This window comes from Macaca nemestrina, chromosome 18, assembly GCF_043159975.1.
Source record: "Macaca nemestrina isolate mMacNem1 chromosome 18, mMacNem.hap1, whole genome shotgun sequence".
Lineage (NCBI taxonomy): Eukaryota > Metazoa > Chordata > Mammalia > Primates > Cercopithecidae > Macaca > Macaca nemestrina.
The window spans coordinates 46,033,955-46,059,657 of record NC_092142.1 but is presented as its reverse complement, the minus strand read 5'-3'; the positions used below and the strand labels follow the sequence as shown (position 1 = coordinate 46,059,657).

At 40.1% G+C, this 25,703-nt stretch overlaps 2 protein-coding genes and 1 long non-coding RNA gene across 9 annotated transcripts in view; 2 read left to right on the top strand and 1 right to left on the bottom strand.

The window, feature by feature from the left end:
• The window catches only part of LOC105492223 (integrin alpha FG-GAP repeat containing 1), a 294,233-nt gene extending 288,517 nt beyond the window's left edge, over positions 1–5,716 (top strand). The window contains exons 17-18 of the mRNA XM_011759246.3: positions 2,024–2,141; positions 5,309–5,716. Of these exons, the coding sequence (XP_011757548.1) occupies positions 2,024–2,141; positions 5,309–5,368 (178 nt within the window). The 3' untranslated portion in view covers positions 5,369–5,716. The remainder of the gene's footprint in view (positions 1–2,023; positions 2,142–5,308) is intronic.
• The window catches only part of LOC105492224 (uncharacterized), a 42,998-nt gene extending 25,283 nt beyond the window's left edge, over positions 1–17,715 (bottom strand). Inside the window, exons 1-4 of one of the 2 annotated variants that reach the window (XR_011616413.1) lie at positions 17,273–17,715; positions 11,126–11,250; positions 7,289–7,449; positions 3,432–3,481 (exon numbers count right to left, since the gene is read on the bottom strand). This is a non-coding gene — a long non-coding RNA (uncharacterized lncRNA). The remainder of the gene's footprint in view (positions 1–3,431; positions 3,482–7,288; positions 7,450–11,125; positions 11,251–17,272) is intronic. The other variant, XR_011616414.1, reaches the window with a different exon arrangement.
• A 304-nt stretch (positions 17,716–18,019) lies between these two features.
• The window catches only part of LOC105492218 (neuropilin and tolloid like 2), a 60,709-nt gene continuing 53,025 nt past the window's right edge, over positions 18,020–25,703 (top strand). For 2 of the 6 annotated variants that reach the window (XM_011759232.3, XM_011759231.3), the window contains exon 1: positions 18,022–18,182. In XM_011759232.3, the coding sequence (XP_011757534.1) occupies positions 18,149–18,182 (34 nt within the window). In that variant the 5' untranslated portion in view covers positions 18,022–18,148. Of the gene's footprint in view, positions 18,183–25,703 lie in introns of all 6 variants that reach the window. The other 4 variants (XM_011759234.3, XM_011759233.3, XM_011759235.3 and 1 more) reach the window with 3 other exon arrangements.

The following is a 25,703-nucleotide window of genomic DNA, read 5'->3' as shown; positions in this document are numbered from 1 at the left end:
TAGACAAATATCAACATGAGAAAATAACCAAAGAGAAATGGTGAATTTATCTATGAATATGTAACCAGTGGGGTCCCCTGCTTGTTACATTCCCTCTGAAAATACCAACTTCATCATTCTTTATTAAACATCTCGATCGAATGTATTGAGTGCCGAAACCAGCTTATGCCACCTCATGAGCTGACTCTGCATCTCTATTCAGTGAAGTCACACTGAAATCAGTTATGGTGGGAGAATCTACTCCATGAAAATTGGCAAGTACCATAAACAGGGCTTCCCCAACCCCTCTCTACCTCAGAGCCAGTTTACCAGCATACCAGCAGATGCACTTTATGGTAGATTAATGGGCTTTAGAACCAAACTACTTAAGAAAATAAACTTTATCGCAGCCTTATGCTTGGAATAAGATGACATCATTGAAACAGTTATAGTCCTGGTTCAGATTTTTTTAATGAGCCTATATTGTATGTGTTAGTTTTCTATAGATGAAATTACAGTAAAACTAGAAAATCTGGACCATGAGTAGGAAACTATATAAAGTAGGGTACTTCTATACAGCTCAGTAGCATGACTTTTTTTCACTGCCACGGACATAGAACAGTCTCTTAAGATGGAGTGGTAAGCAAAACAACAAACAAAAGAAGCAACAGCAAAATGTAGAAGAGTATGTGTAATGAGCAGCCATTGTGATTAAAAAAGAAGCTATCTACACATACGTGTTCATACATGTATAAAATATCTCCGAAAGGATATGCAGGAAACTGGTAAGAGTGACTGCCTCTGAGTAGAAAACTGAGGATTGACTTTTGTCTTTTTTTTTTTACCAAAACACTTATATTCCTGATTTGTTAAAAATCTATTTTAAAAGTATAACTAACAAAAACATCTCATAAAAGAACTGTTTTCTTAAGTATGAGTACAACACTAAGAGTAGCTTTCAACTAATTAACAGTATTTGGTTTTTTAAGGTTTACTTACTCTTCTGAATTTCCAGAAAATTATATCATAGCTTTTTTCCATAATCTCAATATTTTTCATGTTTCTCTTACTCTTTCCAAAGAAATGTTCTTTTCAAATTTATGTTCATAATAAAAACCTAATGAATTTTAGTTTTTGAGGTATATTTTGAGGTTTATTGACTAGAGGCTAACTTATGGATCAATAAATTTTAATTATCCCAGAATAAGTCAATAGCTACTTGCTATTTGCCAGAACAGTCTTACCTTTATTAAACTTTTAAAATAAAAATATAGCCATTACCTATTTCTAGGGAGAACAAAAAGGTATGTGTATATAACAACCTGCAGAGTTGGTGATACAGTCTTTGGTTTTAGGCTTTCAGGGTGTGCAAATACTATATTACACAGACTGTTTTAGAAGGAAAGAGCTAGTTCTGTTTACTGAAGACCTCTAGTCTATATATTGCCATTAACAGTGAGGGACTAAAGATGATTTTGTAAGTGATCTGAACCTAAAAGTCATTGTAGTAATCGCTCCAACATGATACAAAAATTATAGAAGTTCTGCACAAGCCATCAACATTCAAAATATTTATGTTTTAGTTGGTCATATTACATATGTGACACAGGTCAAAAATGAGATGATACAGAAGGCTTCTAGGATCATGTGACTCCCTTGCTTTACAGTTCAGGATTTCAAATTAAGCAGGTAAATCAAGATGTAAAAAAAATGTCCATGATTATCCAAAGTACCCTTGGATATGTTTACTAAGAATAATTCTCACAGGATCAAACTTGGAAGATGAAAAACATTGAAATATTTCATCAAAAATTCTATTTCAGTTGTCTAGGTGAAATATAAACCACAGCATCATCAATATTCTCAGCACTATCTGGTTTATAATTGTTTTTGTTTTATTTATAATGAATGGACAGATGAATGAATGGTTTAATGAATACATTGTTTCATTAATTAATAAGCTGTTTTGCTTTGGGGTCTCAATATAACTTTGTTATTTTTAAGTAAAATTTGTAATTTTAATTTGTTCTGTTTTTATCTACAGTTGGAGTGCCAAACTATATCTTACACCAAGTAACATTGTTCTGCTTACTGCCATAGCTCTCATCGGTGTCTGTGTTTTCATCTTGGCAATAATTGGCATTTTACATTGGCAGGAAAAGGTTTGTTCATTTAAATGAAACATTAACTTTGGTTAATTTATTCTAGTAATACATACATTGCTCTTTAAAAACACTATGTTTATTTTAAACTTTTTTCATATGACTAGAATTTCATCATTTTTCAAGTTCTGTCCAAAGCATCATTTTATTGATGATTATTTTATCCCTGGAAGTTACTAATGTCTCCTATCAATTCATACAAATCACAGGAGATGTCTACTTTAAAAGTTTGATGCTGTACAATAGTAATAAAGTGATCATTCAGAAATCAAAAGGCATTTAGAAACAATTTCATAATGACCTGAAAAATAATAATGATTTTAAAAAATGAACTTGTGTTCAGTATCTACTGATAAAGTCATGGACATTCTTTGGCTAGGATTAACAGCTATCTCTTTGAAAAGAATTAGAGTAAAAAGAGGTTAAATTATTTTCTCAGGGTTTAGGTGGAAGGTAACAACTAAAGCAATAAACAGCCAGGCACGGTGGCTTATGCCTGTAATCCCAGCACTTTGGGAGGCCAAGGTGGACAGATTGCTACAGCTCAGGAGTTCGAGACCATCCTGGGCAACACGGTGAAACCCCATCTCTACAAAATATAAAAAAAATTAGCCAGGCACCATGATGCAAGCTGTAATCCCAGCTACTCAGGAGGCTGAGGTGGAGAATCACCTGAGCCCAGAAAGTTGAGGCTGCAGTGAGCTGCGATTGCACCACTTCACTCCAGCCTGGGCAAAAGGAGTGAGACCCTGTCTCAAAAAAGAAAAAAGCCATAAACATCTTTTTCATCTATTAAGTATTCTTTGCATTAAACTGATTTCTGTTCTTTAGTATAATACTCTAAATAATAATTGAAAACAAAACTCCCAAATATGTAAAAAATTTTTATGCAATGTTTATGTGAAGAAAAAAGAGGCTATCACTGTAAATTTATTAGCAGTTTAGATATATGTGAAAAAGCCAGTTTCTATTTGTATATGGGTTCCAATCAGTGCCCTCAAAATAGGGCTTCTTTGTGGCCCCAAAGAAAGGTGTTTTTCTTTTTTTGCACCTACACTCTGGATTGTCATGCCATCATAATCATTTTTTGCTAACTAAAATTACCATCTTTGTTCTTTTAACATATGAAAAAGAGAACATACTAGTTGTTCCATAAATGTTCTTTTTCATACTTTCGTCGCTTTTAAAAAAATCACTCCTTTACATATCAAAAACAGTAACATGCAGTTACATATTCAATTAACCTTAAGATTGCAACTTAAGAGTAAGATCAAGGACAACCATACATACTTTGTCCAGGAGTATCACAATATCATCTGAAAGATTCCATAGTTCTTGACCTATGAAGCAAAGGAAATTAATTTCATTAATTCCTCAGTAGATCTGATTACAGCATAAACATTGTATGCTTATAACAATAATTATGCAGTAGCCAAAAATTAAAGTTTTAAGTACAAGTATATATTTGACCATGTATATACTGTGTCTCCTGTGGCACTGTGGTATCTCAAAGAGGTAGAACCTCTCTAACCACTTTTTTACTTAAGCAGGCTGGCTCCTTCTACCATTTTCTCACTGCAAGCTTTCCCCAGTGTCTGTCCCTGCCCCTCTTCTTTCAACACTTTACCTGCCAATTTCATCAAAAATCATGGCTTCAGATATCCCCAGCTCTCATCTCTAAAGGTCCTTCCCCATTTCCAGCTATCACCATGATAGCTCAACCTAGATGACTTACAACACCTCAAAACCAGCATTCTAAAGCTTCATCTGTCTTACTTGCCTACAAGATTTCATCAATTGCCTATGGACTCTGCCTCTGTGAGAAGTTCTACAGCTGACTCCACTTCTACATTCCTACTGCACTGCTTCACCCAGCCCCTTCTTACGTCCTACTTGGTCTCTTTCTTTCCATTCTCTCCCCTTTCCATTCCATTTAGCGCACACATCATTCAGTTTAGCCTTCATCATGTCGCTCCCCTGCTCAAAAAGCTCTGGTGAATATCCATTGCCTTTTATGTATAAAATCCTTGGCCTGGCCTGCGTATGACTTCCATGTGACTCCACAGTCTTATTTTTTACCAGCTCCTTTCACATATTCGTGCTCCTTCCAGCCTTCTCATGATTGCTCATGTTGTAACCCCAGCATGGAATGAATACCACTCTCCCCATTTCCATGCTTTCAAATACTTTCCATGTCTTTTCAAAGCTTTCCCTTTCCTCACCCAGATCTAGAAGTAGTCTCTTAGACTTGGTAACATTTTTCACTTTTTATCTTGAATTACAGTTATACAATATGTTTTGTGTTTGTCTTTTTGGAGAACAAGATACAAAACTGAGGTTTTTTAAATATTAAAATATCAAACACAGTATTGGTATTGGGAGTACTGGAAGCAAAGGGCCAATGAATATCTGCTAAATTAACAATTTAATGAAAAAATAATTAGTACATTAGTACTTTAATATAATTAGTTTAGATTTGGTTTTGTTTGTGGTTTTTTGTTTTGTTTTGTTTTTTTTGAGACAGAGTCTCACTCTGTCACCCAGGCTGGAGTGCAGTGGTGCAATCTTGGCTCACTGCAACTTCTGCCTCCCAGGTTCAAACGATTCGCCTGCCTTAGCCTCCCAAGAAGCTGGGATTACAGGTGCCCACTACCACACCCAGCTAATTTTTGTATTTTTTTTGGTAGAGACAGGGTTTCACCATGTTGGCCAGGCTGATCTCGAATTCCTCACCTCAAGTGATCCGCCCTCCTTGGCCTCCCAAAATGCTGGGATTACAGGCATGAGCCACCACCACACCCAGCCATTAGATTTGTTTATTAACATCAGTGTTAAGAATGAGAGAAAAATGCAATCATTGATTTATCCTTATAGAATCTAATGCTTATTCCTATTTTCAAGTAGATAATAAGTGATAAGAAGCTAAGTGTTTAAGGACCCTAAGTATTTAATGTGCCCTAAGTATTCAAGTATTTCTTGTTTTTTATTCAATTAGTCATTAATTATAAAACAGCTACTATAAACTACAAAAATACTAGAATTAGGAAATCATATCTATTATCTACTAATTGCTGGAGACTTTTAAAAATGAATCAGTGTATTTCAGAAATGAATCTTTTTGTAACATTTCTCTACCATTTATAAACAAGTCTAAAATTCTTTTTCAGAAAGCAGATGATAGAGAAAAACGACAAGAAGCCCACCGGTTTCATTTTGATGCTATGTGACTTGCCTTTAATGTTACATAATGGAATGGCTGTTCACTTGATTAGTTGAAACACAAATTCTGGCTTAAAAAATAGGGGAGATTAAATATTATTTGTAAATGATGTATCCCATGGTAATTATTGGAAAGTATTCAAATAAATATGGTTTGAATATGTCACAAGGTCCTTTTTTTTTTTAAAGCACTTTGTATATACAAAGTTTGGGTTCTTTATTCCGTAGTGCTGTACATTTCTGTTCCTTTGTGGAATGTGTTGCATGTACTCCCGTGTTTGTGTATTTATAATCTTATTAGTGTCATGATGATGGAAAAAGATGTGTGTAAATAAAAATAATTAAATGAGCAGGAATTTTTGTGTCCACTTGACTTGGTCTTGCTTCTTATTCTAATGATGCAAATTATACTTTTGTGAATATATCACAGAGTCATTATGCATTCAGCTTCATCACAGCAGGTCAGGGGTCTCTCACTGATGACATACAATATAGTGATCGGGCTCTGACTTGGTAGCACAGTAAGACAGACTTGCCTTAAACTCCTAATTCCACCACTTACAAAGTCATTGTTTGAACTTGACTCTTGTTTAACCTGTGTAGCCTCAGTTTTCTTGTTTATTCAGTGGGGCTAATGATACTTGCTTGAGTTATTGTAAACATTAAATGGGATGATGTATGTGAAGTGCTTAGCTTGGTGCCTAGCACAGAGTAAAGTGCTCAATATGTGGTAGTTGTCATTATTACTATTTTAGATGATCTTATTAGACTTACACATCTAATTATAGAAATATGTAGATTTGATAGAATTTTATTTTCAGGCATGAAGAAATATTCTTTGGAAAAGCTAAATTTTTGGCGACTGACATATAAAGATTTACTTGCTCATATTAACTAAAAATTATAGTACTCTCCAAGAATTAATGTGTCCTAAAAATTTTCCTCTGAAAACTGATCCTTATCATGTGATAATGAAGAACATTTGATTTCTTGAAAGGAAACTGCTGTAGGCAGCATCTGGGAATGCAAATCTTCAATCACATTTCTATTCTCAAAGGCTTGGAGAAGTCTATAATTTACATTCAGACTTCAATGCAAATTTTATATTGTGAATTTCACATTTCCAAAAAGTTACTTTAAAAAGACTTTAAGACAGAAAAAAAAGTTTATCAATGCTAATAATTTTCTAATATGCAAATGGACATGTGATGCCTATAAAACACAAAAAGTTTCTCTGAAAACAATTTTGTTCTTATTTTTTTCTTCAGTTTACTGAGAATGGCATGTGTTTTTACTTTGTATCTAAGCATGTTAACATGTCTTCTTAATAAATATTCCTTATTGAAACAAAGTATTTCAGTGAGTTTTTAAATAATTATTTCAGAGCACCAAGAGACCTTAGAGCTTTGGAAAGCATTTATCTGGACTGGGAGACGGGTAAGGTGACTTGCCCACTGCCTGTCTGTGGGTCAGGGGCAAGATGGGACTCTCCTGACTGTAATACTTAGTTATCAACCCACAGCACTCTCCTAGGCACTATGTGACACTTTCCCAAAGACAATTGGGCTCATTATTGATACAGCCTGAGTCTTAAAACTCATGTGGAGTCAGGGTTTACAAGACAAATAAAATGTTAATGACAATTAAAACTACAATCAGTGACATTAATACTGTTTCTGTATTTCCAAATGCAACTTCAATATCATTTATTAAGGGACAGCAGATAAAAAAAAAGTGTCACAACATTGAGAATCACTAACAAGACCTTTATTTTAATTTTGAATATTGCATTGGAAAGAGAACAAGGCTTTGAAGTCAGACCAATCTGGATTCAGGGCCCAACTCCCTGATTTCATGACTCTGAATCAGTCACTTCTTTGAACTTTGGTTTCTTCATCTGTAAAACAAAGATAGTGAGTGATACCTACCTTCAAGGACTGCTCTGAGTCTGAAATGGCAGTTTGTACATAGAAAATGCTTGATAAGTGCTGTTTTTCTTCCTTCCCATTTCCCATTACAGTGACAAATGAACATTTTCTGAGATTTCTTTCCCACTGACTATATGTTAGTGTTATCCATCTTTGGGGAGCTAGGAAGAGTAATTAAGAATTAATAATCATTTTGAAGATACTGTAAATACATTAATACACCATTTATTAGAACTAGCCCTTTACATTTCCCCATCCTTGCAAGTAGCTAGAATACCTCATAAAAAGAAACAAAAACTTAAATCGTGTCCAGCAGACCTCGATGGTATACCTGGGATTGATCTAGGATATTTAAGGGCTTACTCCTCAGGATAAACGTGAATTAAAACCAGCCCTTGTGATTACCTGCACCTGACCAGTTATTTTAAAAGGCTAATAGATAGTAGATTAGGGAGTGCTTTTGATCCACAACTGTACAAGGGAAAGGAAGGAAACAAGATTAGGCAGAAAAATCAAATTGTGATGCATTCTCAATGGAATGCCTCATAACAACCCTACATCGAGTTCTGAGATAGGATGACCTCTCCTATCTCCTAACCTGCCCCAAGTTAGAATATGAAGGCTGGGCCTTTACATTCCCACATTCATCAGTTACAGGGCACAGGATGCCCCAAAGGCCTCTAACAAAACGAAAACAGGTACAAATAACCAGTATCAAAAATGAAAAGGGTATAACTACAGATAATCTATTTATTAAAAGTAGGAAGACTTGGAGAATAACTTTATACCAATGGATCTGAAAGTTTATACACAATGGAACAATTCCTAGGAAGATATCACTAAAACATAAAAAGAAACAAAACCCTAAATATTCATTCTGGTGGATGCTGTGGTGTAGTGTCCAGATCCAGCATCAAGAATAAAGGACTTACTATCCTAATTTCTGGGCGTGTCATCACTGTTCATCTGCCAGCCTCATCTGGAGAGCAGAGTCACCCAAGATCAGTCCCCTCTTCTTAACATAAAAATCTTAAGTGTTCATAAACTAAAAAGTAAAAGCCGACAGACCTGTAAGGAGAAATAGACAAACTCACGATTTAAGTGGGAGACATCCACACTTTTCTACGGTAACTGAAGGAAAAAGTAGGCAGGAAATCAGAAAGCTTAGAGCTGACCTGAAAAGCACTCAGTCAATCTAACCTAGTGGATATTTATGTAACACTCTCACCAACAGCAGCAAAATACTCTTTTTCAGTGCACATGGAACACTTACCAAGACAGACCATATTCTGGGCCATAAAACAAGTCCTACCAAATCTAAAAGAATAGAAATCATACAAAGTAGATTATCAGACTATAATAGAATTGAACTAGGGAGATCCATGGAAAATACCCAGATATTTTAAATAACCATAGGGTCAAACAGGAAGCCTCAAAGGAAATTTTAAAATATTTTGAGCCAATACTTTCCAATAAAAAAATGAAAAATACAACATAACAAAATTTGTAGGAGGCAGTGCTGGGGGGTGGTATTTATAACATTAGATGCACATATTAAAGAAGAAACGTGATGAAAGAAACCAAGGAAGACTTCAATAGAAAGTCAGTATGTTCATGGATTAGGAGATGCCAGTACTCCCCAAAGTGATCTGTACATTTCACGCCATCCCTATCAAAATCCCAGCAGCATCTTTTTGTGGACATGGACAAGATTTTGTGCAACTTATATGAAGGAGAAAATAGACTAGTTTAAAACAATGTTGAAAAAGAAGACAAAGTTGAAGAAATCAAACTATGTGACTTTAAAACTTGTTATAAAGCTAAAGTAATACAGACCGTGTAGTATTGGCAAAGAGAGACACATAGACCAATGGAATAAAATAGAGTCCAGGAATAAACTCACCCAAATACAGACATTTGATGTTTGACAAAGATGTAGAAGTTACTAAGTGGAAGTCAGTCTTTTCAACAAATAGTGTCAGAAAAATTGATCATCGGTATTTGCCATAAATACAAAGGGCAAAGGAGAAAAAAAGAACCTTGATCTAAACCTCACACCTTACACAAAAATTAACTAAAAGTGGGTCATAAATTTAAATATAAAATGTAAAACTATAAAACTTTAAAAGAACACATAGAATATCTTCATAGGCTAGGGTTAAGCAGAGTTCTTAGAAATGACACCAAAGTTATGATTCTTTTTAAAAACTAATGTGACTTCATCTAAATTAAAAATGTTTGCTTTGACAAAGACACTTCTGAGAGAATGGACAAGCTATATGTGCAAAGAAAAAAAAAATTTTTTTTAGATGGAGTCATGCTCTGTCACCCAGGCTGGAGTACAATGGTGTGATCTCGGCTCACTGCAGCCTCCGCCTCCCAGGTTCAAGCAATTCTCCTGCCTCAGCCTCCCAAGTAGCTGGGACTACAGGTGTGTGACACCATGCCTGGCTAATTTTTGTATTTTTAGTAGAGACAGGGTTTCACCATGTTGGTCAGGCTGGTCTCAAACTGCTAACCTCAAGTGGTCCACCTGCTTCATCCTCCCAAAGTGCTGGGATTATAGCCATAAGGCACCGTGCCCGGCCAAGAAAATATTTTCAAATCACATATCCAACAACAGACTTGTATCTGAATCTATAAAGAACTCTCAAAACTCAACAATACAAAAACTGGGACAAGATGACACCTAAGGAAGCTCCTGCCTCTCCCAAAGCTGAAACCAAAGCAAAAGCTTTGAAGGCCAAGAAGGCAGTGCTGGAAAGCATCCACAGCCACACACAAAAAGGGGTGTCTGCACTTCACCCACCTTCCAGCACCTCAAAACACTACAGCTCTAGAGACAACCCAGATACCCTCAGAAGAGTGCCTCCAGGAGAAACAAGCTTGACTACTCTGCCTGATTCCCCCTGACCATTGAGTGTGCCATGAAGAAGACAGAAGATAACGACACACTTGAGGTCATTGTGGATGGCAAAGCCAACAAGCAGCAGAGCGAACAGGATGTGGAGCAGATCTGTGACACTGATGTGGCCTGATCAATCAGGCCCAGTGGAGAGAAGGCGTGTGTTTGACTGGCTCCTGTTTATGATGCTTTGGATGTTGCCAACAAAATTGGAATCATCTAAACTGAGTCCAGCTGGCTAATTCTAAATAGACATCTTTTCACCAGTAAAAATAAAAAACAATTTGAGTGGGCAATAATTTGAGGATACTTCAATAAAGAGGATATATGGGTAGCAAATAAGCATATGAAAAGATGTTCAACAGGATAAGCCATTAGGGAAATGAATACTAAACTATGAAGAGATACCACTACATATCTATCATGAATAAAGAATGCTTTCACGGATAAAACAAAGAATGCTGACAATTCAAAGTGCTAATGTGGATGTGGTACACATCTCTGGTAAATTATAAAACTTTTCTGAGAAACACTAAGGAAATTTTCAATAAATGCACATCTGTACCATGTTAATGGACAGGAAGACTCAAAATGGTAAAGATGTCGAAGCTCTCCCAACTCCACTCATCCCAATGGGGTGTTGTGTTGCTGAGCTTGTTAAGAGGTTTCTAAAATGTATACGGAAATATAAAAGAACAAGAACAGCCAAGATAATCTTGAAAAAGAACAAGGACCTGCTCTACCAGGTAACAAAATAATAAAGTTAGGGTGATTAGGCCAGGCATGGTGGCTCACACCTGTAATCCCAGCACTTTGAGAGGCCGAGATGGTTGGATCACCTGAGGTCAGGAGTTTGAGATCAGACTGGCCAACATGGTGAAACCCTGTCTTCACTAATAATACAAAAATTAGCCTGGCGTCATGGCACACGCCTGTTATCCCAGCTACTCGGGAGTCTTGAGGCAGAAGAATTGCTTGAACCTAAGAGGCAGACATTGCAGTGAGCCAAATTATGCCATTGCCCTCCAGCCTGGACAACAAGAGCGAAACTCTGTCTCTGAAAAAAAAAAAAGGGTTAAGGTGATTAACAGAGTGTGGTATTGGTGAAGAGATAGGCCAATGGAACATATTAGAGAGTGCAGAGAAAGACTCATATACATGGACGTTTGATTCAGGAAGGAGGTAACACCACAGAGCAGAGGAATATGAACAGCCTTTTAACAATAAATAAGCTGAGACAATTCATTAACTAAAAGATAACGGCACTCCCATCGCACAGAAAAATCAATTCCAGGTGGATTGAAGGTGAAATACGAATGCTTCTAGTACTTAATAACTTCATGATACTAGAGTGAGGGTGGGTTTCCTATTCATTAAAAAAACTATAAAGGAAATTTCTGATATATTGAAGTATATTAAAATTAGTAACTCTATCCACAAGAACTATAAGAAGTTTGAAAGTGTGACGAGACAAGTCACCAAATGAAGATATTTTCAACAAATAAAAATGACTGTATTCAAAATCTAGAAATCCTACAAAATTATTTAGAAAGAAAGTTCAATAAAAAATTGAGCAAAAGGATTGACAAAAAGCATTAACTGCTGACAATAGCCAAATGTTGGTATGGATATGGCACAACAAAAGTCTGATACACTCTTAGCAGGGCAAAGTTTTAAAAAAAAAAAAAAAGTAAAAGCAGTGGTTGGTTTTATTTAGAGTAGAAGATATGCATACTCTAAATCTACATATCACTTCTACTCTTAAGAAATTCTCACACACGTGCACCAGGCTATAGGTATAAAAATATTCATAGCAACTATGTTCAGAATGGCCAAAATCTAGAAAATGCCTAAATATCCATCTACATGGATTTTTATACAATGAAATACTATACAGCCAGGACATTTCATGAACTATACTTGCACACACCACATGGATTAATCTCACAAAGTTAAGCCAAAAAGCAAAACACAAAAGCATATACACATCATGATCCACGCATACATATAAAGTTCCAAAACAAGAAAAATTAAACTATATTGTTTAAGGATATATTTATTTTAAAAACTACAAAGGTAGGAAACAACAAAAGTCAGAACAGTGATAAACTCTAGGGAACTGGGGAGAAGATTATGACCAAGCAGAGGCACATGGAGGACTTTAGTACATAAGCGATGTTTCATTTCTTGATTTGGGTAGTATTTTCATGGCCCTTCACTTTATTAAATTGTACATACATATTTGTTTAAGGTGCTTTTCTAAATATGGATTATATTTCACAATTTTTAAAAAAAATCTTATAAAACTTTCCCAAAGATCCCTTTGTAGATCATATATCCAGAAACAGAAGTTTCATTACAAGTCTTAGATTACATATTTTATAGCACAAAATAGTTTGAGATTTGTTAACGGTACAATAATTTTGATATACCTTTCTCAAAAATATAACAATTAAATAACAGTGACATATAGTTGAATAGATGCATTCCAGTCATGTTTGTTTTAAATAGCGTAAGCATATAAGCCAGCACAGATATTCATAGTTCATTAAGCCCTTAAGTTGAATTTATAAGAAATTTTTATTATTTAACAAACATTACCAAATAACTGTATCAAGAATTTACACTTTATGGTTTCATATTGTGCCAATAAAATAGCATTTGTTTCAGCTTTCAGTAAATACGGTTTTCTTTAGAGGGGGTGTTGTTTTTTAATAAAAGAACACCAGGTTAGAAAGTAAACAGGTTTAAGAAAACACATCTCTTTTCAACATGGGATTCTGGTTTTAAAGAAGAAGATACCATATATGTTAGTAACTTTATTCTTAGAAATATACAGTCATATGTCACTTAACAACAGACATACATTCTAAGAAATGCATCACTGTGCAAACTTCATGGAGTGTCCTTACACACATCTAGATGGTGTAGCCTATTACACACCTAGGCTCTACAGTTTAGCATATTATTCCTATGCTACAAACCTGTATAGCATGTGACTGTACTGAATAGTGTAGGCAATTACAACACAACGGTATTTGTACATTTAATTATATCTAAACATAGAAAAGGTACAGTAAAAATATGGTATTATAATCTTATGGGACCACAGTTGTGTATGTGGTCCATCATTCACCCAAAGGTCGTTATGCAGCACATGACTAAAATTAGGGCATTTCTTAGTTTTTCACAATCAAATGAAAGCTGGTTTCTGCTGAGGCCTCTCTCCTAATGACCAGAAATTTTCTTAACAATTTGAAATTTTCCTGGTAAAGAAGAAATATTTTAGTATTAATAGAAAGCAATGTTTCTTAAAAGCATTCTTTGTTTAAAATTATGCTAACCAGAAATTTAGAAGTTTAGGGGACAGTGTTACTGAAAGAACTCTTTGACTCCCTGACAGCTCTTCTTCAATATCAATAACACAGGAATGATTGTGGTTCATGCATTTTATAGGCTGAATTGCATTTCCCACAAATTCACATGTCAAAGCCCTACCCCTGTATATAACTTTTTGGAGACAGGGCCTTTAAGGAAATAATTAAGGTTAAATGAGGTCAGAAGGGTTGGACCCTAATCCAATAGGACTGGTGTCCTTATGAGAAGAGGAAGAGACCAGGGGTGCGCACAGAAAGAGTAAAAGGCCACTGAAGACACAGTGAGAAGGTGACAGTCCGCAAGCCAGAAGAGAGGCCTCAGCAGAAACCAGCCTTCAGAACTTGAGACAATACATTTCTACACTGTAAGTCACCCAGTCTATAGCTACACTGTAATTCTGCCACGGCAGCCTGAGCAGACTAATAGAATGCACTTTTTAAAAACTACAATCTTCCCCCCCTAAAAAACCTACAGTTGTGTAATAAACACTGAAATCTTCATATACTGAGAACCCACCTGATTGTTTTTCACTAAACGTCACCATTGCTGTAGCCATATTTGCACCGTGTAAAGTTCAAGATCCATATTATATACAAATAGTTTCTGCACATAAAAGTTTGGTTCTTTTAAAATTCCTCTACTTTCCTTAGTTATAATCTCTGTATTAGCTGGTTCAGCCTGCCACAACAAAACACCATAGACTAGGTAGCTGAAACAACAGACATACTTCCTTAAAGTTCTGGAGGCTGAAGTCCCAGATCAAGGCAGGAGCCAATTCAGTTTCTGATGAGGACGCTCTTCCTGGCTTGCAGATGACTGCCTTCTTGCTGTGTCCTCACATGGCCTTTCCTGGTGTCTGTGCATGAAGAGACAGCAGGCTCTCTGATGTCTCTTCCCAACAGGACACTATTTCTTTCAGATCAGGGACCCACCCATACGGCCTCATTTAACCTTAATTACTTCCCTGAAGGCCCTCCTCTTCAAATACAGCCTCACTGCGGGTTAGGGCTTCAACATATGAACTAGGAGGGGACACAGACAGTAACAATCTCCAAACGCAACAACCTGCTTTCCTCGGCTGTAATGTAATAAAATGTTAACACTCCCAAACAACAGCAAAACAGAGACACAACAAAAATCTGTTAAGTGTATAAACAATGGCAATACAATGCTTTCTTTTAAAAAATGGTTCATCAGCCGGGTGTGGTGGCTCACACCTGTAATCCCAGCACTTTGGGAGGCCCAGGCAGGCAGATCACCTGAGGTTGGGAGTTCGAGACCAGCCTGACCAACATGGTGAATCCCCATTTCTACTAAAAATACAAAGAAAAATATTAGCCAGGTGTAGTGGCAGGCACCTGTAATCCCAGCTACTTGAGAGGCTGAGGCAGGAGAATCGCTTGAACCCGGGAGGCAGAGGTTGCAGTGAGCAGAGATGGAGCCATTGCACTCCAGCCTTGGTGACAGAGTGAGACTCCATCTCAAAAAAAAAAAAAAAAAGATTCATTCTAGTAACAAGTAAATGCCATGCAATACCATTCAAGTACTACATGAGACTTAGAGAAAACCCAATTCAAGCTATAGGAATGACTGTGAGGAGTTGGAGGGCCTGAATGGATGCCTGGGAGACCAGCAGGACACAAGGAAAGCCGAGTCCTCAGTCACCCGGAAACTGCCAGGTAATCTGGGAACAGACTGGGTGCCACTGGGTGATCTTCCAGGAAAATAATAATTCAAATACAGAACGCCCAAGTGAGAGATATGAAAACTGCTTCCCTTTTGATTTGGCTAACATATGGCCACACAGTAGTCTCAGCTCTGATCTGTGCTTTCCTACATTCCTCGAAAAATCGACTGCAGACGATTCCACCAGCACATCTAAAAGGTAGGTGTCTTAAAAGGGAGCCACAAAATGAACATTCCCAGTTGGAATCTACTTCCAAGCCAACATTCTAAAGGAAAAGACTTTTTAGGTTTAATCAAAATAATACAAGTAAGAGCTTCTAAAGTAAATGTAAATGTAGAAGTATTATAGATCTACTTTTGGTATTCTTGTGGTTGCTCTAATCTCTCCCCTTTTATTACAACCTCAACTGCCAAAAGAATCTTCCCAGAACTCCATTACTCCACTATTAAAAGTAATCATTCACCTAACTAGCATTTGAGCACCTATCTCCATAATCAAAGCCCACCATGTCCAACCTCATCTTTAATACAAAACACAACACTCACCCCATGTTCTAGGCTCACCCTGCTCCCTGCCTGCTGAGCTCTTCTTCTGCCTCCTCTCCTCTCACCACTCCAAGCATTTCCATGGTTTGTGTGTCACCTCCTTCAGGAAGCCTTCTCTGATGACATCACACACAGATTTTTCCTTCAGTCAACAACTTCACATTAAGAACCTACTATGTTCTTAATTTAAGAGCCCCTTATTTGAGAGCCCCTTCCTCTCAAATTTTTTCGGTTCACTGTTGTCTGACTTATACCTAATATAGTCTTCTTACTGTCCTATTCTACTAATATGCTACCTTATTATTATTATTATTTGAGATGGAGTCTCGCTGTTGCCCAGGCTGGAGTGCAGTGGTGTGATCTCAACTCACTGCAACCTCCACCTCCTGGGTTCAAGTGATTCTCCTGCCTCAGCCTCTCTAGTAGCTGGGACTACAGGCACATGCCACCACACCCAGCTAATTTTTGTATTTTTAGTAAAGACGGGGTTTCGCCATGTTGGCCAGTCTGGTCTCGAACCCCTGACCTCAGGTGACCCACCTGCCTCGGTCTCCCAAAGTGCTGGGATTACATGCGTGAGCCAGCTTTTTATATCCACGGGAAGAAGTTCTTAAATGTTTAATTTCCTAATTGATTCTTGCACGCGATCTTAACTGTAGTAGGTGGTTACCTTTAGGAACCCAAACTTACCCATCTTTTATACCCCCATCCATAGCACACGGCAAAGGGAGAAACACCTGGGTATTAATTGGTGTTAAATATGTTTTTCCTTTGTAAATCTCGTGATTTATGCTTTTGTGTCTTTCTTGGAGGAATACAAAGTAAGAGAAAAGAGCTTAATACTTGAAAAATGTTTCCGCTGCCTGACATTGTCTTTCGCTACAATTGGTTAAACAAACATTTACAGAGTTCCTACTACACACAGAGACAGGCATAAACAGTCTATTATGGTAAGGCCTTGATCACGGTTGTATCTCCAGCACCAATCATTGTCTTTTGCACATAATTAACACCCAATACATATGTGTAGAGTGAAAAAAAAGAATGCAGTCTCCCCGCCTGCAAGCAGCTGATATCTTAATGGTGTGGGGGTGAAGGAAATACAAAGGATGAACAAATAAGTAAGGAATGGCATATCAGTGTAATAATCGCTATGGAGAAAATAAAGCAGGATCAAGAATACCACCAAGAGCCAGGCAGTTCTTGGCAGACCTGGAGACTCCCATCAGCGGGCGAAGCCGCCCAGCGTAGTGGCTAGCTGCTAAGAGGGCAGCCCGTGGGGAGGGTGCACAGCCCCGCCGCTCATTCGCTGTGTGGCTCTGGACGAATGGTTTCACCTCTCTGGCCTCGACTTTCCCATTCCCTAAAACCTACTTCATGAGGGGGAGTCTCAGGAGTTGGTACTAAAGTGTCCGTCAACCTGGCGGGCGCCGGGGAAACGCCGGCAGCGCCGCGGGTCGGGAACTCACCGGCGCGAAGAGCACGGAAAGCCTCGGGCTCCCTCTGCCGAGGTCCGCGCCTCCCTGCCCCGGGTCGAGCAAAGTTTTGACCTTCAATGGAGGTCTAGGGGACCAGGGGCCGGCGCCTCTCTGTCTGCGAGGGCTGGCGGATACCGCGCAGGCCGGCGAGGGCGCGGGGCCGAGGTGGGCGGCGCTTCCCGGGCGCCTCCGTCAGGCGAGAGGCCTCGAGGGCTCGGCCAGTTGCCCCGGGCGCCCTGCGCGGGCGGCTGGGCACAGGCTGGGCACTGCCCCGGCGCCCAGCCTCTCGGAGGAGGCCGCTGCGCAGCCACGGCGGGAGGCGCCCCCGCGCCCCCCCCCTCCGACGGACCCCGCAGCCCGCCAGCCCCCAGCCCTAAAGGCAGCCGGCGGGGAGCAAAGCCTTCCCAGGGCGCGAGGCCGCGGCGGGCGCGCGAGGCGCGGGGCGGGGCAGGTCGGGCACATGCGCACAGGCAGCGCGGCCGGCACGCGGCGCTCGCGCTCCCTGCTTAAATGAGCTTGGGCGCCCCGCGCACGCCACTTCAGTGGATCCTGCACCGGGGCCGCGGGCGGAGCTGCCAGCCAGTCCCGCGCCGCGCGCCCTCACCCCTCGGCCCTCGGGCGGTCGATGGGACGGGGCGCCGCGGAGCAGGAGGCGGCGCCCGTCGGGGGGCTCGGGCCGCGCGGGAGCCCACCGGGGGGCTCGGGCATGGCGGGCCGCAGGACCTGAGCCCTACCCCGCGGGGAGGCAGCTGCTGGCCGGCGATGGGGACAGAGCGGGGCCACCGCCGCCGCGCCGGGCCGTGAGCGCCGCGCCGCCTCCACCGCCGCCACCTCAGCCCCTCGCGAAGCGCCGGGCAGCTCGGGAACATGGCCCTGGAGCGGCTCTGCTCGGTCCTCAAAGGTAAGGACCAGCGCTGGGGCCGCGGACGGCGCCCCCTGCGGGCCGAGGCTAGCGCGCCGCCCTGCGTCCCTTACCCGCGCCCGGGACCCGACGCGCCTCTTTGTCTGGCGGGGCTCGCGGCTACTCTGAGCGGACCGCGGGGCGCGCGCCCTGCCCGGCTCCACCGGCTCTCCGGGCGCGCCGCCTCCGACCCTTGCGAGTGCGGCCGACGTTCGCGGGCGCGAGTGGGAAGGGGGATCGGGTCGGGAAGGCGGCCAGGAGGCCCATGGGCCCAGGGGGGCCCTCCGAGCGGCGCCCTGGCGCCGCTTCGGTAGAATTCCGCGCATCCGTTTGCAAAGTTGTGAGATTCCTGTCGTGGAGCGAAGGCCTCTCTTTCTCCAGATGTGATGGCAAGAAGTAATTCCACGCGAACAATAAAAGCCGCGGCCGTGACGTCGTACAGCCGTTTTCGAAGAGCTCCGCGGCGCCTGCACCTCGCGGCGGGGAACGGGGCCTGCCGGGCCGGCCGGGTCCCACTTGCTGCGGCCGCGGAGGCTGCGGCACCACTGCGGGCTCCGGGGGCGGCGCGCGGGCGCCGCGGACCCGGCTCGGCCAGGCCCCCGGGGAGCGCTGCTGCTCCGGCTGAGCCCGGGCGCTTCCCGGGACACGGCGCTCCCCGGAACCGCGCTCCTCGCGCTCCCCAGAGGTCTCAGAATTCCCCGCCGCTAGTGTTCGGTTCTTATTAATTTGTTGTACCGGGAATTAAAACAGTTGGCTTGCCAAGAGCACAGAGCTCTAAAACACACTCCACCCGCTTTGCATTTTCCAGGAGGCGGTAATTTAGATGAAAATTTATATACATAGATAATTAGGGATGGGATACAAAGTTGCTCCTGAAACTCGGACTGAATAAATCGTCTTTTCAATTTTCAGAGGGAAAACAGCACCACCACACAGTAAAGGACTTCCCTTTTCCCCCCTGCTGATTTAAATTGAAAGTTGACATGTTTGTAATGTTCTTTTTTGACATGTTCTTTTTTAAAACTATGGAGAGTACAGCTGAGGCGTTATTGACGGTGGCATGTGTAACTCAGCACTGTATCTTAATATCTGTAGAGTGACAGATCATGGTGTTTTTCCTGCTCCCTAACAACACTTTTTTCAAATTTGTTTTATTAGAAAGTTCAGTATAATTTTGCTTTTGATTTTAATCGGACACATTGTCTACTCTCCACTTATTCCTGAATTCGTAATTGAGATTCAGTAATTTAATTCCTGAAAAAGGAATGTTTTGTTTTACTCTTTCGTGATAAATCGTATGCACGCTAGGATTTCTGATCGTGCTGCTTATCTGAATTTTCTGCCGTTGTCGGATTGCGCCCTCACTACGGTAAGGTTGTCAGCATGTTACTGACCGTGCATCCGAGAGCAGCCCCTGGATGAAATCGCGTAGATCTGTCACACCACTTTACCTGCAGAACTTGATAAAATCGAGCTGGATAGGGTAGAGGCTGGTAGAGCCTCCTCCAATGGTGAAGAGATTTGCACCGTTTCTGCCTTCGCCTTTGCCGTGGGTGCACACTGCCCTCTGTGGCCGTCGTGGTGAAGCGTTGAGTGTTGCACCTTTCAGGAAAGGATTCTGATGATGGCAGAGCTACGGTGAAAACAATATAGTGTCTGGCTTTTCTTTTTTCAGTGTTAGTCAGCCTACGCTATTTTTACATGCTGGAGTATTTTTAAAGCTCAAGCTGAATTATTGTTGTTGCTGCTGTTGGTGGCGGCTTCCTAGAGAGAAAGCAAGCTATTTTTAAAGTCTTCTGTGGTATTAACTTATAAATGCCAAGAACTGGTCTGGAAAGATTCAAGAAATTGTTAACAGTAGTTGATTCTAATACAGAAATCTAGGGGATTGAAAGACAAGAATGAAGGGAAGACTGGTTTCACTGCACACCCATTTGTATCACTTGATTTTTTTTTTAACCAAACACATGTATAACCTATTTAAAAATCAATATTTTAATTTTTAAAAATTGCCTTTTAAAAAGATACTGGGCTTTCCCATTACTAACTACTCATTGTGTGCCCCAAGGCATGAAGAAGTTTTCCTTTTATCCTATAAAGTGAATTGCTTCAACATCAAAGAGGTGCTTATCTGAAGCAGCTATTTAACATTTACATAATTGTAGACATTACCCACGGACGCCTTGTTTGGAATATTATGGTCAGTTTCTATTAAAATAAATCAGCCATAATGAGTGTGTGAGATTTTAAGTAGAAAGTAATTTTAGTTCTTTAAGATGCCACTGATTATTCTTGTTTTACTTTCAGCCGTTAAGACAAAAGAATAACCTTACCAGGCTTTTAAACGTTTCCTGTGTTGTGGAAACTAAATAATTCACTTTTAACTGTTTGTGATCACTCTAGGCCTCACAGAATTTGAGTTAACCTGTCAAGGTTAACTAAGCATTATAGTCCCATGAAAATATTACATGACGATTATAAATCCATTTTTGTTCTTATTCTGCACACTTGCTTCAAGAGAATCTATTCAACTCAGCGATCTTTAAAGCTGTAGAAACTGGTTAAATTTGTGTTGTAACAGAGCAAAAATATTCCTTGGCACTGTATTTAAAAATCTTGTCTGAGACGGTACAAGTATTAACTCCTGTTTTTCATTCTTACATCTCACCCAAGAACGTAAACTAGTTATACAGAAATAAGTGTGGTACTGAAAAACTTGTCCCTTAATACTAAAGCCTTGTTAAAAATCAACTTTTTGACTTTTCCTTCCAGGGTTTGGGAAGAACTGTTTTAACACTGTTAATTGAAAACTCTTATTAAATAATGGTTTTGTTGTAGTAAATCCTCAACTGCAATCTGGTTTATCTTTCATTTTGAAATTAAAATCACTGTTTAGGAAAAACCCTGCATGACAAAACAAGTTGAAATCAAAGCCACTTTCAGTCCTTTTTAGAAAAGATAGAAAAATGATAGACTATAAATAAAGTTCATTATCTGAAATTTTAAAACAATAGACTACCTCCTTCTCTTGGAGTACCACCCATCCAGCATGATCTCCTATCATTTTTCAACTTACGCTTCTATAGAATAATTATTGATACTTAGAAATACGTCTGCTTGAGGCACTGGAGATTCAAATTACTATGATCTTTGAATTGGAAAGGAGCATCTTAAGAGGTCTAATCCAGTGGTTTCCAAACTTCAAAGGAACTCTTGTGAGGAAGCACTAAAAAACAAAAAGGACAACAGAAAAGAACAGAGTTGCTGTGATTGGTGGGAGGCCTTGCCCTCTCAATCACCTCCAACACCAGGGTGGCTCCAAGAACTGACACTTCAACATGTTTGTTATATTGCTTCCAAAATTACAGGGTATAGTAATGTGAAAGTTCAATCCTTTCTAATGAAAATGACGTTAAGACATGTTGGTTTAAATATGCCTGGAGTAACATTGGAAATTACAGTACTAGAAGATACCAAGTAGTCTTTCAAATATGACCTGATCATGTTAGAAGGTGATGGTAGTCACTGTGCAGTCAGGAGGACTGATGTGTAATTAAAATAGAGCTTACAAAAGTGCCATCTCAGATCAGCTCCACTGAGGAGGAGTTTGTCACATTCTGCAGGAAAGAGAAAGCACTTCTGCTACAGAGTTACTCTTTCTTACTAAAGTGATTGGCATGTGATTAGCATATGTAGGCTGGAGTAATCCCAAAGTTCACCATCCATCTTTGTTCTTAACTAGTAAAGTATGATTGAGTTTAATTAAATTTGGGTACTTTTTTTGTTCTTTGGAACATAGTTTATCAAAAACAAGTGACTGCCATGTCAAATAGTATGTGGACTCTAATTGAACTCTGTTCTGCTGTCATTATAGGAAATGGCAATGAGCAGAGACACCAGGTAGGTGGTTCTAGCATCTTGTGTTGGATTTTAAAAGCCTTATGTTTACCACTGAGTTGCTTAACACAGGAAGACGTAGAAAGAGACACATTTAATTACTAGCAAAGGTAAATTGAGCCACCTTGAAAATAACAGTGGTGGCAGGGTATCTCAGGAGGGTGGGGGGGAATCTCAATTCTTTTCCCATTCCCACATTTTAAATTTTTTTGTGCTTACATTTTAAAAAGCGAGGTCACATGTGTGGCTACTGTTTGTTCATCCAAAATGTGTGCTTGTCAGTTACTGTGCTATGTGTTGCGGATACAAAGAAGATACACTGGAGTCATGCTCAGTCACCCCCATGTGTTCATCGTGTCTGTATTGAGTACTGTTGAGGCCAGACAGTCTTTTAGGCTGTGGAGATGCATCAGTGAATCAGACAGACAAGGCCCTTCTTTCTAGTAAGAAGAGACAGACAACAAACAAGCCTCAAAATACCAGGTAATATAATAGTGAAATAAGGCAAAATGAAGGAGAAAATGTAGCGCTTATTTAGAAATTGGGAAAGCCTCACAAGACCTGAACAACAGGAAGGAATCAGCCAAGGAGATTCTAGGCCGAAGGCACAGCTGGTCCCTGAGGCAAGAATTAGCTTGATGTGTTTTAAGTGATGGGAAGAAGGCTTGTGTTCTGGTAGAGAGTACTCGGAAGGCCAGAGAGACACACAGGCTCCAGGTCACACAGGACCTCCAAAGTCAGAGTAAGGAGCATGGATTTGTTCTAACTATAATGGGACTCTACTGGAAGATTTTAAGCAAGGCTGTGATGTGATCTGATTTGTATTTTGAAAAGATCACTGCCTGCTGTGTATATAGTACACTATAGGGACTGTGGCAGAAACTTCCAGTTGTCTGCAGATATCCGTTTAACTCTGTCAGTAATTCTCTGAATTTAACTGAGTGCATAGTTCCCCAAAATGAAGACTATTTCCCAGTTTCCTGTTGGTTTAGGTGACCATGTGACTAAGTCTAGCCAGTTAGATGTAAGTAAAAAATGATGTGTGCAACTTAGGGGAATTGTTATTTTTGTTGTTTAAACTTTTATTTTGAAATCATTGTAGATTATGGGCAAGTGTTTTTGTTTTGTTTTATTTGAGATGGAGTCTTGCCCTGTCACCAAGGCTGGAGTGCAGTGGCACGATCTCAGCTCACCACAACCTCTGCCTCCCAAGTTGAAGCGATTCTCCTGCCTCAGCCTCCCAAGCAGCTGGGACTACAGGTGCATGCCACCATGCCTGGCTAATATTTGTATTTTTAGTAGAAACAGGGTTTCACCATATTGGTCAGGCTAGTCTTGAACTCCTGACCTCGTGATCCGCCCACCTCAGCCTCACAAAGTGCTGGGATTACAGGCGTGAGCCACTGCACCTGGCCCTGCGCAAGTGTTTTTAAAGAAAGGGGGAATGCCCTTTATCAAGTCATCATTCTTGCTGACTAAAATGCAGACATGGGAGCTATAGTGAAGATAGAATAGCTGGCACTCCAGCCTCATACTGGACCACAGGGTGACCTTGGAAATGAGCCTCTCACAGCTGGGTAATGAGACAGAAGGAACCCAGGTCCTGGTATTGATAGAGCCTTCATTCTGACACCTGACTCCCTATGTCCAGCTTCTTCATATGACAGAGCGATGTGTTTCTATCCTGTTTTAAACTGTTAGTTTAGGTATTTATGTTACTCATGCCAGACCTAATGCTAACATAGAAGTGTGCGTAATCAGTATAAGAACAAAAAAAATAAAAAACAGAGATGGAGAGCTGTTGAATGATCAGAAGTGAAAAGTCTGAATGCTGTCAAGTGAAATTAATCTGGAAAGGGTTCCTGGAGAAAGCAGGTTTTAGACAGTGTACTTTCATGGAAGCAAAGAGGTCCAAGGTCCCTGGCAAGTGCAGATGTTCAGAAACAAGAAGTATTTGTTAGAGCCCTCATAAGAATAGCTAGTAGAGCATTCACCTCAAGTTCAACGTTTCCAAAATCGACTCAACTCCTTTTTGCCCACCCCTGCCCTGCCAATCCATATTGGTCCAAACATGTCTCCTGCCACTACCAAAGGAGGGAAAAGGCCACCTCTGGCTGTTGCTTTCAGTAATCTGCCACGCTCCTGTTGCAGTGGTTCTCACAGTGTGGTCCCAGCTCCAGCAGCTTCTGTATCACTAGAGAATTTGTTAAAAAAGCAGATTATCAAGCCCTGCCTCAGACCCACTGGATCAGAGTCTCTGAAAGTACTCCCATCTGTGAGTTAATAAACCCAAGGTGATTATGATGCACATTAAATTTTGAGGACCACGATCACAGTGATTCAGTTCCCATACCTGGAAGTAGAAATGCTGATGGGATTTGCACATTTTTGAGCCTTAATATATACTACCAGATTAACCTCCAAAAAGTTGTGTCAATTTACAATCCGATGGCATTATATGAGTATGTCAGCTTCTTATAGCCTGACCAACACTAGAATCTGTATATATGAGTGTGTATATATATATATATATATGTGTGTGTGTGTGTGTGTTTGTAAGGCTGAAGTTTTTGGGTTTTGGCACGTTTTTAATGATGGTCTAGTCTTTTTTCCCCCAGTTATTATTAGTTTTTATTTATGTGTCTGTCGTGAGTAAATGAAGGTGCTCTTCACCCCAAAGTATATACATAATTCACCTTTTCTTTTCCAATTTAGTATTTATTTTTTGTTTTTAGCTTGAAGATGAGATCTATTTTTATTTCAAGGAATTAATATGTTATCCCAGAACCACTTATTAAATCCATCCTTTCACCAAGGATTTCAAATATCGTGTATATCATAATAAATTCTTGGGGCTGGGTGTGGTGACTCACGCCTGTAATCTCAGCACTTTGGGAGGCTGAGGCGAGCAGATCACTTGAGGCCAGGAGTTTGAGACCAGCCTGGCCAACACAGTGAATCCCCATCTCTACTAAAATAGAAAGAATGAGCTGGCTGTGGTGGCGCATGCCTGTAGTCCCAGCTACTCAAGAAACTGAGGCACAAGAATTGCTTGAACCCAGAGGCGGAGATTGAGTGAGCCAAAATCACGCCACTGCACTCCAGCCTAGGTGACAGAGTGAGACTCCGTGTCAATCAATCAATAAATAAAAATTAATTCTTGGAGATATATATCTATTTCTGAGCTTTTAATTTTTTCCCATTTTCTTATCTATAAGGTGCTGGAGAATAAGGACCTCGTCTATTTGGTTCATTGCCACCAGGAAGTGAATCACTACCTGTTAGACAATAGGTTGCTGCATGTGTTTAACAGATCATCTGTTTCTTCCTATGTCATTGCTACATTTTTAAAATACTGTAGCTTTACAATAACTATATCATATATTGTTTTTATTTATTTTATGTGATTTCTAAATTTTCTTTGGCCAGTATAACAAAGTCTTCAAGATGAGCATCAGAAACATTTTGTTAAGGCAAAAAACAGGACTCACTATTAAATGTGTGGCCTATTGGAAAGACTCATTATCTTTGCAGCATTATTTTACTACTCAGAAACATGTTACTGCTCCGTTTTATTCAGTATATTTGTTATTTATTTTAGTTTTACTTTCTTCCCTCAATAGC